This window comes from Eurosta solidaginis, chromosome 1 (assembly GCF_040869045.1).
Source record: "Eurosta solidaginis isolate ZX-2024a chromosome 1, ASM4086904v1, whole genome shotgun sequence".
NCBI lineage: Eukaryota > Metazoa > Arthropoda > Insecta > Diptera > Tephritidae > Eurosta > Eurosta solidaginis.
The window spans coordinates 106,670,785-106,684,763 of NC_090319.1; the positions used below are offsets into that span (position 1 = coordinate 106,670,785).

Here is a 13,979-nt window from a genome sequence, read left to right on the forward strand (position 1 = left end):
CCAGGATCATATTCTGGCGAAATTGACGTGATAACACAGTCGTATTAGTTAGAAGGGATTATGACATACGATAGTAAACATATCTCGATTTATTTTGATTGAATTCCATTTTTAGGACCAAAAGTGTCTGATAACGTATACATACGTTTTTACTTTATATCATAAAAAAGAACCAAGACAGTTACGCCAAATATTTATTCGTTTCAATAAGTTTTATATAATGTATCTAGGTATTCATACAAAGGATGTTTAATAATACAGATATCGTTTAATAATAGAATGCATATATGTATATATATGAAACATATCTTATTGTTCGTGACGATCAAGTTTTTAAACAAAAATAGTTGAACTTAATTCGAAAGTATATAACGAAATGTAAAAATATAAATTTTTTATTTGTTAACTTTACAATTTTTCAGATTACATTTCCCCTTCATATGTAGTATTTTTTAACGGAAACTATGGACTTGTAAATTGAAATTTGTATTTAATTGTTGTCCATTAGGTTTTTAACCATTTATATATTTTCGAAATTTAGCATTTAATATTAACGGACGCCGGAGAGAACCATTCTACTGCCGCTTTACAGCTGTTTCACATATTCACACGTTTAATTGAAAATAAACGATGAGCAAATGTTTACAAAAAAAAATGTAAAGATTTGTAAAACTGTTAGACGGAAGTTGAGTTACCGTAAATTGCTTTTAAAATAAATGTAGCTTTGTATCGAAGATAGTACATGTATGAAAGTTATACTTGTTCTAATTTCTGCATGCAATTACAATTGTATACCATTATATGGTTAGCAAGGCTCTGTTTAAATGTGATCAATGGTACACAAGCTGTCAAAATTAGGGGAATTGTAAATCCGTTGATTCATTCATGCAAGTTTCTTTTATGTTCTTATGCAGGTTACAAACCCGGGCATCTTTTTTTACATTTAAGTCAATTTAAGAAAAGGTGTTTTAATTTTATATTTAATTTATTCATATATATCTTTATTGATATCGTCTGCTTTATACGCATATAATCCTCTCGATTTCATGGTTGTAAATCTGGCTGTTCTCTCCTCCTTTGATTAGTACAGTAAAATAATAATTTTAACAAACATTTCGTCTCCTACTTGTTGTTGGATTCTTTGTTTAAACAGATGTATAATTTTTTGTAGCTGTTAATGGTTTTATTAGTGCACATGTAGCAGCGAATATTTTTCACCTTATTTTTTACGTTTATCTGCTGGTTTCAATATCTGAAATGAGCACATCAACGTGTCGTCGACAGACATCATGGCACCGGCATTGTCAAATTCACCGCAGTAATTTGGTGCAGAAAACAACGTCACTAACTGCGCTTAGCGAAAAATTCATAACCGTCTTCGACCACCTGATGGGCACGGCAAATCAAATCAAAGTCATGCTTCTGCAGAAATTTACCAACGACTTCAGCACCAAATGTGAAACTAACTCCACGATCATTTTCCCCCCAACCCATTGTATCTTTATCGGGGTCAGACCATAACAAGTCGCAAAGTAAGCCCTGATCGGGTACATCGGTAGGCCGCATTATACGTCGTATTTGCTCCATAGATGATAAGTCCGGACTGAGACCACCATGGCAGCAAAAAATCTTTTCATCAACAATTGCAGCAACAGGCAAACAATTGAAACAGTCTGTAAATGTTTTCCATAGTTTTATGGTATAGCGACGTTTGCATTCATCATAAAATCCATAAATACGATTGATGCTGGCACATTCGTGATTACCACGTAGTAGGAAGAAATTTTCAGAGTATTTAATCTTGTAAGCCAAAAGTAAGCAAATAGTTTCCAAGGATTGCTTGCCACGGTCAACATAATCCCCCAGAAACAAGTAATTAGATTCTGGTGGAAAGCCGCCATACTCAAAGAGACGCAACAAATCATAATATTGGCCGTGAATATCACCGCAAATTTTTAGTGGTGCTTCCAGTTCTAATAAAATAGGCTGCGAAAGAAATATTTCACGCGACTTAAGGCACAAGCCGCGAATCTCACTCTCGGATAATTGTACATTTTTTCCAGGTCTTGCCCCACGCACCTCCAGCAATCTTGATATGATGCTGTCAATATTCATTACGTCAGCCATATTGCTTAACTATTTAGTTAATAAACGTGTGTACTTGTAATTTTAAGGTTTATTTTTCTGGCAAAACGATGGAGTGTTTTCCAGTTCAAATATCAATAAATATTTTTAAAGAATTTTTCACAGCTACTAGAAGATCGAAGAGCAAACACACAAAGACTGACAATCGGCCGAATTAACCCAGTACACGAACGCTACTAAAAGCGGCGGCACAATGACATTTTTTCATATAGATGCGTTTAACGCATGCTTATGCATTCCAATAACATCGCCACAATCAACCAAGATGTTGCGTTTGTAAATATGAAGGAATTCAGACTTGACAATTGTAGTTTATTACGCCTTGCCCATTCACATACAAAATTTCGCAAAGCACTGTTGTAAACATTCTCCCTATAAAAAAAATATTCTTGCTAACATATTTTGTGTCGTATTCGATTTTTATATTGCAGTTTTTAATTGTGAAAAATGTAAGAAGATTTACCAACCAGTGGGAAATATAATTTCACTTGCAAAGTGTGCCAACACCCTTAGCCAAAGCAAATGTCAAATTCTTCTTCTTATGATTTGCTTGAAACAAAATTGGGGAGTTGGCTACTTTTCAATATCAGATGGCGCTAGTGTCGCTCATTCTACCAGTCTCCATAAAAATACATGCGACCTACTCATAATGCATAAGCTTGTGTTAAACTCATCTGTATGAGCTTATGTGTCGGAGCTGTAACTTACAATCGGTTCGATACAAAAAAATATGGCCGAACAATCGGTTTCAATTCCGCTTTTGCGGACACTTTACTGTATTTTCTTTTTATAAAGTTTTTTAATTTGGTATATGAAAATATCCTAATATATATACAAAAACTGGCCTATATAATAGTCTAATTTCAATGTTGAGAAAATAAATTGTACATCTAATAAAACATTTCTCATATCAATTAAACTACTCATCGAATTAAGAATCCTTCACACAAAATGATAAAAAAATAGATAATTAAACTCGTCTTGAACAAAACTTTCTTCGTCAATATTTCGGCCACTATAGCATAGCAAATATAGAACCTTACGGCAAAATAACGGCTTAGAGGACTTTCCTGCAGTGGGCGGCTAACTTTGAAGAATATTTAACAGACTATTGCATCTTAAACAAATACCTACATACATATTTGACACATTTTATTTTTGTGTGTAAAACTAGTGAAATCCGTGCAAAATACAAGTTCGTTAAAAATAAACGAGTTAGTTTGTTTTTCGATAGGCTTTTTTGATATTCAGCCATTTTTCCTCGTTTTTTAACGTAAATCAACGTCTTTGTATTTTCATTGTTTCATTGCAAAACAATTTGGTTTTAAAAAGTTATAAAAAGAATTACAAACGCACACTTTTGTGTGCAATATTGGTCTCTCTTGCGCTGGTTGGAAATTATTTTTTATTTTGACTTTTCGACAGAGTTTCGTGTGTATCTTGAGCTTCGAATGCAAGCATAAATGGAGTAGTCTCGTCGGATTAGATAAAAAGGAAAATTGCATTTAAGGGAATAAGAGAGCAAAATCAAAATGAGCTAAATTTGAACTATCCTTTAGAGTTAAATGAAAAGCCTTTTTTAAAATAAAAAAATAAAAATAAACAAAATATATAAATTTGAACCCGAAGCATATAAAACGTAACACAATAGATGCTGGGTATAAATAGGATTCCCAAACGGTAAAATAATCATACCGATTCATTTCTAACCACAAGCGTGTATATGAAACACACCAACACGGTCGCAATTGCAAAAAGTGTTATTTATTAAACGGCCCATACATGACACAAAAGCCATGCGCTAATATAAAACGACGGAATTTGTGCAAATGAAAATTTTGACATACACGACTCAAAAACAATACGCAATATTAATTTTTAATGTAGCCCAACAAATTAACATTTTTAAGCAATAAATACTGATGTTATATTATCAGAAACCACAGGTAAACTGTGTAAAAGATTCACCACACACGAAGAAAAAAGCATGTGCAATATTTGCAGACATGCGTAAATATCAAAATCGTTTTATTTTAGCGCAGTTCTCTGCGCAAATAGCGCAACCAGTGCACACACCGGCCAAAACCTTGTGCAAATTGGTAATTGACACAAGGATACTTGAGCCGTGTAATTGGCGTATTACAAACACATATAACAAAATAGAAGATTGTGCATTCACGAGTTCAAAATTGTTTCGTTCTGCGCATCTACGTCACACTTGACCGCTTCAGCGAATGAAAGGAGAGAAAAAAACAAGAGCTAAAGGAAAATGACGTAAAAATTGCCCATAAAAATAGCTGAACTAATGTTTACATGCGCTATGCGCCCACCTATATTTCTATCATGATTACAAGTTCTGTCATCCCGCTTTCCGAAAATGTATCAATCGAAATTTAAGGCCGATCCACAATGGAGCATTGTGAATGAAACTAACGCTCCTATTATACTAGGTTCAAACACACACCAAATTGGCAATTTATACTCTTTGGGCAATTTATTACGCAATTTGTCATATAATAAATTGTAATAATAAATTGTCAATTTATGCCCCTATTACCGTTTACAACTCAACTCTGGTTGGGTTGAAATTTCGCAAGCTGGTATTACAGATTACAACTCAACCTGTCAAAAAAAATTTCGGTTGAGTTGTCTAGTCTTACAACTTTTTGTGGCATTGCCGTTTACAACCTTGTGTTGGTGGTAGTTGTCAAAGACGTCAAAATTTTACAACTGCTTACTAGCAGTTGTCTCATGCAATTTTGCAGTTGTTTTGAAAAAATTTTACGTTTAGAAGACGGTTCACCACCTAATTTTTTACAAAAAATGTTCAAAGTTGGTATCAAAAGACACGTTTCGACCTCCGATTTAAGAATCCGAAAACAAAAATTGTAATTCTTTGCGACAGCATGACACTGGTAATACGCGTCCAAAAATATTGAGAGAGGTGTCAAAACACGCGAATTAATCTCGAGAACAATAATCCGGTGGCAAAGATACATTTTATCTCTGTCCGGAGATATTTGCAGAGTTATTTTTACGAATCGCGGCCAAGGCCGCCAACGCACAAAGATGTTCTGTGCAAAAAAACTGTGGAACGGGCCTCATATTTCGGACCCTCTTGGGCCATTTTGTGGGTCTTTGTAAATATCTTTCGAAAGAAATAAAATGTTAAATTTCCGCTTTCGAATCCTAAAAACGGAGATGGAAACCCGTCTTTTGATACCACCTTTGATAAGAGTTAGATGGTGCACGGGCTTATAAAACGTTACAAAAAAAAAAGCAAACAATTTAAAGCTGGTAGTTAAACCTTTTTTAATCAAACAATAATCACCAATTTTGTACACATTTCTAGAAAAAACAACGTTTAAACGAATTACATTGAATAACTTTTTGACTTTATGTAGCGACATTCCATAGTTGGACGAGGCTGGCCGCAGTTCGGATGCAGTCAAAATAGGTGAAATTATGCGAGTCCCATTGATACTTATCACTACTCCTGGGAATCCTATTTGAGTAAAATACAATTTTTTCTGTTTGGGTTTTAATCTACTTCGCACAAATACGCTCCTCAATAATATCTAAAACCAGTCCAACACCAAAGTCATAATTTTAAAATACGAACGCGTATGCGGAAATGGTCCTTAATTTTGTTTAGTACTGAGTAAAATGCTTCCTTTCAAATCTGCAAAATAAGTTCATATGAAACTCATTATTTGTCACTTAAACATTTTCTTACTTGGTGCTTGGTAGTTCCAAGGGATTGGAATGATCACGCGAATGCTTTCCGTATTCGCGACATGTCAGTCACCAACATTTTTGTCATTATAAAATAGATTTCATATAATATAAATAAAAAATTCACATTTGAAAATGCTTAAATTTCTGCCACAAATTGATCAGCTGTTTATTTATCTGTCAAATCATCACTTTCTGAAGTTGGCAACTCAATTCAATTTCAACTGAAATAAGTTGTAATTCGTAATACCAAACAGGAGTTGAGTTGTCTTAAAGTTGAGTTGTTTTAATTACAACCCAACTAAGTTGAGTTGTAAACGGTAATAGGGGCATTAAAAAAAATTGCGTAATAAATTGTTTCAACCTGCAAATGCAACATTGTAAAGTGTGTTTATTGAGTATATTTAAACGTCACTTACGCATGGCTGAACTATATGGTTGGCTCATTTCATCAGCTGATTTTATGTCTTTCATTTCACTGGAGTAGGGACTGTCAAAAGAAGATGGCAAAATCAAAATGAAAACAAAACACTGAACACATTTTCTTACAACACACAAAAATTTCAAAGTTTTATGTTTTCATTCCATTCTATTCACCTAATACCAACACGCACATTTTGACAGTCTCAACAAAGATATGTTGTTACTGTAGAGATGAGCCAACCAGCTATCAAATTACTATTGTGTAAGCTAAATAGAGTTGTATGAACACCACTCAATTTAAATCGAAATAGCCTCAATTTATTTTTCTGTTTGTACATAGTATTATGAACTTATACGATACACGATAAACGCTTGCAATCTGTTATACTGTATTATGAAATAAAGGGCTAATTAAACTTCCTTAACCCTAACGCCATAGTACTAACCATACCCTTATCCATAACCATCTCCAATATGATCGATTAATGGTGCCTTAACCTAAAAATCGTGAAAATTTCATATAAATGAAGAAAACGGAAAAAATTACAAACATTTTACACAAAAGATAAGTCTTTTAGTCAAAATGTATCCAAAACAATAAATAAAATATACAAAAAGTTAATAAATTCACCAACTCAAATATTTTTAGGTTAATGATATGGCGAAAAAACAAAAACCAATTGGTTGGCTATGGTATGGTTATGGCGTTTGCGTTGTGGTATGTCACCATTAATCGATTACATTGATTTCCTAAGGTAGGTCCGATCAGCTGTTTTAGCTGGTTATGGTTTTGTGGTTCTAAGTCACCATTAATTAGCCCTTAAATTCTAGCGTGTGAAACCCGATCGGTAGCGTTTATCGTTTATCGTGGTATTGCCATACGCTAACTATCGCATCAGCAGTTAAATTGTCTACGCTAGCTATCGTTGATAAATTTTTCCACGATACGTTGGGAGCTATTTAATAAAAAGGAAATATAAAATTATTACATAATCCAAAAGAATCCAACTAAAGCCTCATTCCCAACACTCTGTTTCAACAGCCTGGGCAAGAAACCGTAAGTGACACAAACCTGCAAAATGTTTGGGATGAATGACCTATTTTTACGGGTCTGCATACTTCTACTTCTTTTAAGACATACTCTGAAATCTATATTTTTTTTTATTAATCTTTTTTTTTTACTTTTAGTATGTCAAGTACTTACATTGTAGGGTTCATTTCAAGAAGATTGGAAGCATCTCTCAATTTCCTTCTTTCTATGGCCTGTATGCGAGTTTCATCAATTTATTCATTTGAGTTTATTTAAAAGGCAAACAGAGGTTGCAGAAAACATTTTGTTATTACAGCTTTTAAAAACTTTTGCCACTTTTACGTACAAGCCAATTCAGTTGTTAGTATTTACGTTTTGTTTTGCTATCTGTTTCTTATAGATTCACAAAATTTGTAAACAAAACTCTGCTGTCATTCACAATAGTACATCTATCGGGAGTGTGGAAATCGCAATACAAAAGCTGGGCCCGAATCGCCAAATACGATCACGGATCGAAAACTATACGAAAGACAATTACGTGATACGTCAGACGTATGGGTCGATTGGCATTACCACATACGAAAGCTATCGTATCGTAATTCATTCTTAGTTCACAATAGATTTTAAGGTCCACAACACTGTGGATTTTATTTTTATGTGTCAATAGATGTGGAAATGTCAAAATATTTAAAAATTTTAATAAACAAACGAAATTTCAAAATGGATGTGCACTTATTTTTCTATATAAGCTCAAGCGATAGTGAAGAAGATGAAACAGTAGCACGGAGGCTACTTAGAGATAAAAGTGATCCTTTAGATTTACCAGAAACTGCGTAAGTATGTGGCAAATAAAGTTTTACAAGTATACAAAAATGTGTGTTCTGCAGATTCTTGAAACGATTTAGATTATCTAAAGAGGCTTTCCAGTTTGTACTTCATGCCTTAAATTTGAAGCAGTCGGATGCAAAAGCGGTGCCTCCAGTTCTACAACTAGCTGCCACACTTTCTCTTCTAGGAAGTGGCGGGTATCAGCATTGTGTCCGCAGTGATTATTTGGTTGGAATGTGCCAGAGCACTATGTCAAAGATAACATCCCACGTTATTCTCGAAATGGAGAAGAAGTTGTGTCCACAAAATATACAATTTCATTTAAACGAAACTTCGGAATGCAAGCAATGGTTTATGGATAAATACAAAATACCTGGAGGTAGGCAAACGTTCAATTACATTTATTAAATAAGTTTTTTAATTGAATATCTATGTCATCGGTTTTATTGATGGCGCACACATCTGCTTGCAAAGACCATCTGTGTATGAGCATATGTACTTTAATAGGAAAGGATACCATAGTATCAACGCCATGATAGTGTGTTGTTGCTCATTTTCTTTATTTTTGTACTAACTATATAAATATTTTGGCAGATGTGCGATCACACCAATAAAATTTTGGCAATCAACTGTCAGTAGGGTGGTGCGGCTCATGATTCCTTCGTTTGGAGGCATTCAGATCAACGACGAGTATTGCAAGAGAGGTTTGAAATTAATAGGCGGAGCAATACGTGGCTTTTAGGTACGACAGTGTATGCTTTGTGGTTAATGTTACTATTGTAATGACTCTTGCTAGAGACTCTAATTCAAAATTTTTGATTTGTAAATCAAGTGCATGTGATTCTTGATGTAGTTGATGCTTCTCCTCCTTAATGGTCAGCATCCTTTCTTGCACTTGCAACAACCTCTCCTACACCTGCACTAATCGGTCAATCTTCTCCCCCAAATCGCGCTGAAAATCAGACACTCTACTCAAATTTTGTTGGAGCAGGGACAATTTTTCGGCACTCTTACTTACTCGCCGTGGAGTATTGCACCGAGAGGTTACACGCGGTGTTGGGGTAGTAACCGACCTAGATGGACCAGGCAAAGCGCTGGCTGATGCGCTGCTTGTTCCACCATCACTGTTGCTCTCACTATCACTATTTTTGGTGCTGCTTGTTTGAGAGGGTGAATTGCCAAAAGTGCGAATGGTACTATTCCCGTCCACTGCGACCTCAAGTCCGGCTGCCTCAATAATCAATTCCTCAGTTGCACCGATGGGAATTTCATTATAAGAACCTCCTCCAGTTTGTCTTTTGAACAATTTGTTGTGGGAAAGCTTCTTCTTCGCCTGATATTTTTGATCCGCGAGCAAACATTTGTATGTATCTTGGTTGCATATATATATATATCCCTTCCTCCACATTTTGGCGTCTTTGGCTGGTGGCCCGTCAGCATTTAAACGCTTGGAAAGCTCCACCACAGTCTGCTGCTCTACCTTGTGCGCAATTGAGAAATTTATTTTTCGCCAAGTTCGGGTGTTCCGCCATAAACTGCGCCAAGCACTCCTTTTGGTTTGGGTTTAGCTTGTTAAAATTCGTCCTTAAATAATAAAATATAGTTCAACGATAATATAAACACATATTTAATAATAATAACTTACATTTTCTCTTATATTTGAATTAAATTTTTGTATATTTATATATTTGTACTCGCTTTCGGTTGTCGGTTTGTAATCGAATAACAATACGAACGATCGAGTGCAATTGTCTCTCGTTCACGGTTGTCCCGATACCGATTTACGATCCAAAATTACGTTCACGTATGTAGTAATCCAAAAAAGTGACATTTTACGTGACGGATCGTACGATCACGTCTGCCATAATCCGAAAAACAAGTTTTTACGTGACGAGTTATACGATCACGTATGTGGCGATTCGGGCCCTGATTTCTTACGATACGCTAGGAAGCGTTTATCGTCATCGTATGAATATTCATAATAGGGGTGTAAGTGTGATATCTTATCTGTCAACTGCCTGACAGGATGTTCAATATGGCTACTTTTCAGCGTTTTGACAGGGCGTTCAATATGGTGGCGCATATCTTCAGCGGGTGATAGAAAGAGATACAGAATGAGACAGCGATAGTCAATTACAAATCAGGTGATCCAATCGCTTTGGAATTTTGACGTCTATGCAGAAGATATCACACTTAAGCCCCCATTACTGATACTTAGCATAGACTTGACTTGGTGTAAACTTGGCAACTTAGCCACGATTATACTCCACTTGGCGCACGCAAGTCATTTTCTGTCAAAAATGTCTCATGCACATACAACTTGTATGAGAGCAACTCACATTGAATTTGCTGCGTGAAAGCCTAATTCGATTTCCAATTTTTGTTCTGCGTGACATTTAGATTTGAGGTTTGCACACATGCTTTACATTGTCGCAACGCATGCTTATTTGGGTTCGGGCAAAAAACGCCGGTTGTTTGCGTGCGCTAAAAAAACGCAGTGCGGTTTTATTAGGTTGGCTTGTTAGGCAAGGTGCACACGAGCTTACGCGTCATAGACGCTGCAGGCGAAATTTGTACGCTTTGATGCCGAACACATGTATTTGAATGGAGAGCTGCATACGAGTCGTCAGCTGCATGAAAGCGACAAATCATGAAATTTTCGTGTAGCCAAGCGTACAGCAATGTTGGTCGCTGAGCGTACGTACGCTTGAAAAAAAAGAACAAGATGTTTGTTTACATTTTTTTGTAAGCAAATTTGTGTAATTAGTTAAAAAATGTTACTTTAGTTAATAAAAGTGCGTGAAAGGTATATTACCAACGCGAAAAAGAGTTTTAAACACCACAACAGCTTGGTTAGACATTGTTGAAGCGTTTAAAATGCTAAAAAGTGTTGGAAACTAGAAATCACCCTTTTCTCTAGTACGCGGTGGTTTAAAATTGCCTTTCATAACTTACAAAGGCACGGGGATGCAAACAACCTTTAATATCTATTTCCTTTGGTTTCGGGGACGGATATAGCTGAAGAAATTTAATTTTTTATTTTTTCAATAATTGTTTGCAACGCTCGAAAGTAGCTTCGTGTGCAGATCTTGAGGAGTAGAGAAATTGTAGCTATATGAAATATCTTGTACGCGTCTATGACGCGTAGCCTCGTGTGCACCTTGCCTAAGTTTCATTCACAATGCAATGAAGCTTTTCATATAAATCTGTTCACCCAGTCTTAAGGGACAATTAAACTTAATATTGCGGCATATCTACTTCTTCGGCAGTGAAAGAATTAGGTGGGGAATAAAACGCCCCTATCATGGTACAATTACCAGGTAGAAGCATTAGCGAAAATGCAACCCTCCCGTGTATTTTGTTGTTGCCGATTGTACATAAACTGTCAATCGTTCTTTCAGTTTCTTCTATCAAAAGTGATGGAAGAAGAAAAATGTCAAATGTAATTTTCGTCAACAAAGCCAAAACAAAAAAAGAAAAAAGTTGGTTTGCTGATGAAGCTGGAGGAAAAAGGCATTTTAAATGGAAAATAAAGGTAATTAGCTGATTTTTAAATGATATATATTTAATTTATTGTTATTATTTATTTACATATAGCAGCTGAATCACTTCTTCAACGTTTCCAGCGCATAAACTCTTGGTAATTTTATACGACAGCATGACACTGATAATATGCGTCCATAAATGTCGAGAGAGGTGTTAAAAGACGCGCATTGACCTCGACAACAATAATCAGAAGGCGGAGGTAAAATATTTTGTGTTGGACAAGAGATATTTGCAAAAGAAGTTGAAAATTTTCAATTGAAAATTTTCATGTGCGCATTGTAATGTTGATGATATTTGTGCCCACAAAAAAAATTGTGGACATTAGTGTTTTGCGCAGATATAGTTTTGGTCTCCAAACCGGTGTTGGACCCACCCAGATTAATTGTTTATAAGCGCGGGCGAAAGCTGCCAGCGCAAAAATACTATGGATCCCACACCGGTCTCGAAGCACTCCGGGGTCATTTTTCGGTTTTTTGGGAATATCTTTTGAAAGAGCTAAAATTTTTCTTTTCCGCCTTCGGATTATTGTTATTGCATTTGGTGCTGCATGTTATCTTGCACTCAAAGAAATGGAATATGATAAGAAATTTATAGATTTTCTGTCGAAACGTTTATATGATCGCATCACTTCAAGATTATCACATGGTATATGTAATGGTGATCCAGAGCAAAGGTATAGTGGTTTATTAAATTTATCATTACTTATGACCTTAAAATATGTGGCGTTGTCTAGTGCCTCAGCATGTACTTCTGCATCACTGGAACCTACGTGCGATTGGAAGTGATGAGGATCTGGCACATAGTTCAATAAGGTATACGAGTTTACCGTACTTTTATTGTTAAATTTTTATAGATTTGGTATTGGTTGTTTTACCACCATTGAAGAGGTTCATTATATTACCGATACCTGCATCAAACATGTCGAACGTTTACGTGAAATGTCTCCATTATGGGAGATGGTGCTAGAACCAATTAATTTGAAAAATATCCAATGGTCGCAACATTAATTTTGTTTATGATATATAAATAAGGGACCGTTTTGTATTGTATGCATCTTTTAGTGTATGTATTTATATTCCAAAGCAGTTTAATGTAAAGTGAGATACAACTTTTTTGGAATTATATTGTTCCTACTTTATCTGCCTAAGGTCGTTATTTTGTAGTATTAAAATTATATTGGGAAATGCTATTGCTAAATGTTTTTTGTAGTGGACCTTATTTTCAATACATGTATGTATGAGTGCTAACGTTACTGTCTCCAAGAGATGTTGAAAATTTGGGATGAGATTGTATATAAAATGATGAGTTAATAGTATGTTCATGAATATGTACTGATTTATTTTAAAATTTCATGTATTTTGTAAAGTAAAAATTAAGTAATTTAGTAACCTAATAAATATCGAAGATACATATATACATAATAACGTTTAACGTTGGAAACTCATCGTGTCGGTATTTGAGGTGCAGATTTCTTTGAAGAATATGTACTCCATGTTTTTAGATGTAATCTTTTTTAATTAAAAAAAGCATGGTTGTGTTGGATACTAGTTCGGTTGTAGTACTGACTTCAATTACGGTTCCGGGTTTTCCTTCTGGCTCTAGCCAGGAGGCTTTTGTAGCAATTTCGCCTTTAGGTTGGATCTGGTATCGGTACCTGCTACGGTAAAAGTTCGGCTTGGAATATTTCCGTTTTCAACTCCAGTGTCGGTTATACTCCAGTTTTTTTCTTGTCATCATATGGATGATATAAATAATCCAAAAGTAAATATATAGCATGTAAAACATAATTGTCTAGCAATATTTTCTCTTCGCAAACTGTTTGTGGCCCTGATAAGGGCAGCTTTTCGTAGGTATAATGGTTTAGCATTTTTTTCTCTTTGTTGACTAGTGGTGGCCCTGATAAGGGCCGTTTTGCGTATACTTGTATAGCATATTTCCGCTCTTTGTAAACTAATGGTGGCCCTGAAACTAGGGGAGGTTACTGCGTCTGGGTTTCACGGCTTATTCGTGGTACATAATGCATCTCCGTTTGTGTGCTGCAGCTGTTCCGTGCGAAGTATTGACCTTTCGCTCCAACGGTGTCACTTAAAAAAAAGCGAACATGTAGAAGGGACTTTATTATTTATCCTTCGTCCTTCCTTCACGTTGTAGCGGCGAAAGATTGTCCGATATTTTGGTAGATAACTGTAGAAATGACCGTTGGGGACGATGAGACAACTTCCGTTTTTTGCAAACTCTTGATTAGCACTGCTAAGTCATACATAAAATTATA

General features: G+C 35.4%; 1 protein-coding gene and 1 long non-coding RNA gene across 2 annotated transcripts; one reads left to right on the forward strand and one right to left on the reverse strand.

Annotated features, from left to right (window-relative positions):
* Window positions 1-176: 176 nt before the first annotated feature.
* Window positions 177-2,350, reverse strand: Pp1-87B (Protein phosphatase 1 at 87B). The gene is given in 2 exon segments (XM_067759553.1): window positions 177-1,353; window positions 1,356-2,350. Coding segments are annotated over 2 exon segments (906 nt in total). The 5' UTR covers window positions 2,128-2,350; the 3' UTR covers window positions 177-1,219.
* A 4,877-nt stretch (window positions 2,351-7,227) lies between these two features.
* Window positions 7,228-8,058, forward strand: LOC137237216 (uncharacterized). The gene is made up of 2 exons (XR_010948867.1): window positions 7,228-7,360; window positions 7,492-8,058. It is a non-coding gene; the product is annotated as an uncharacterized lncRNA (long non-coding RNA).
* Window positions 8,059-13,979: the final 5,921 nt, after the last annotated feature.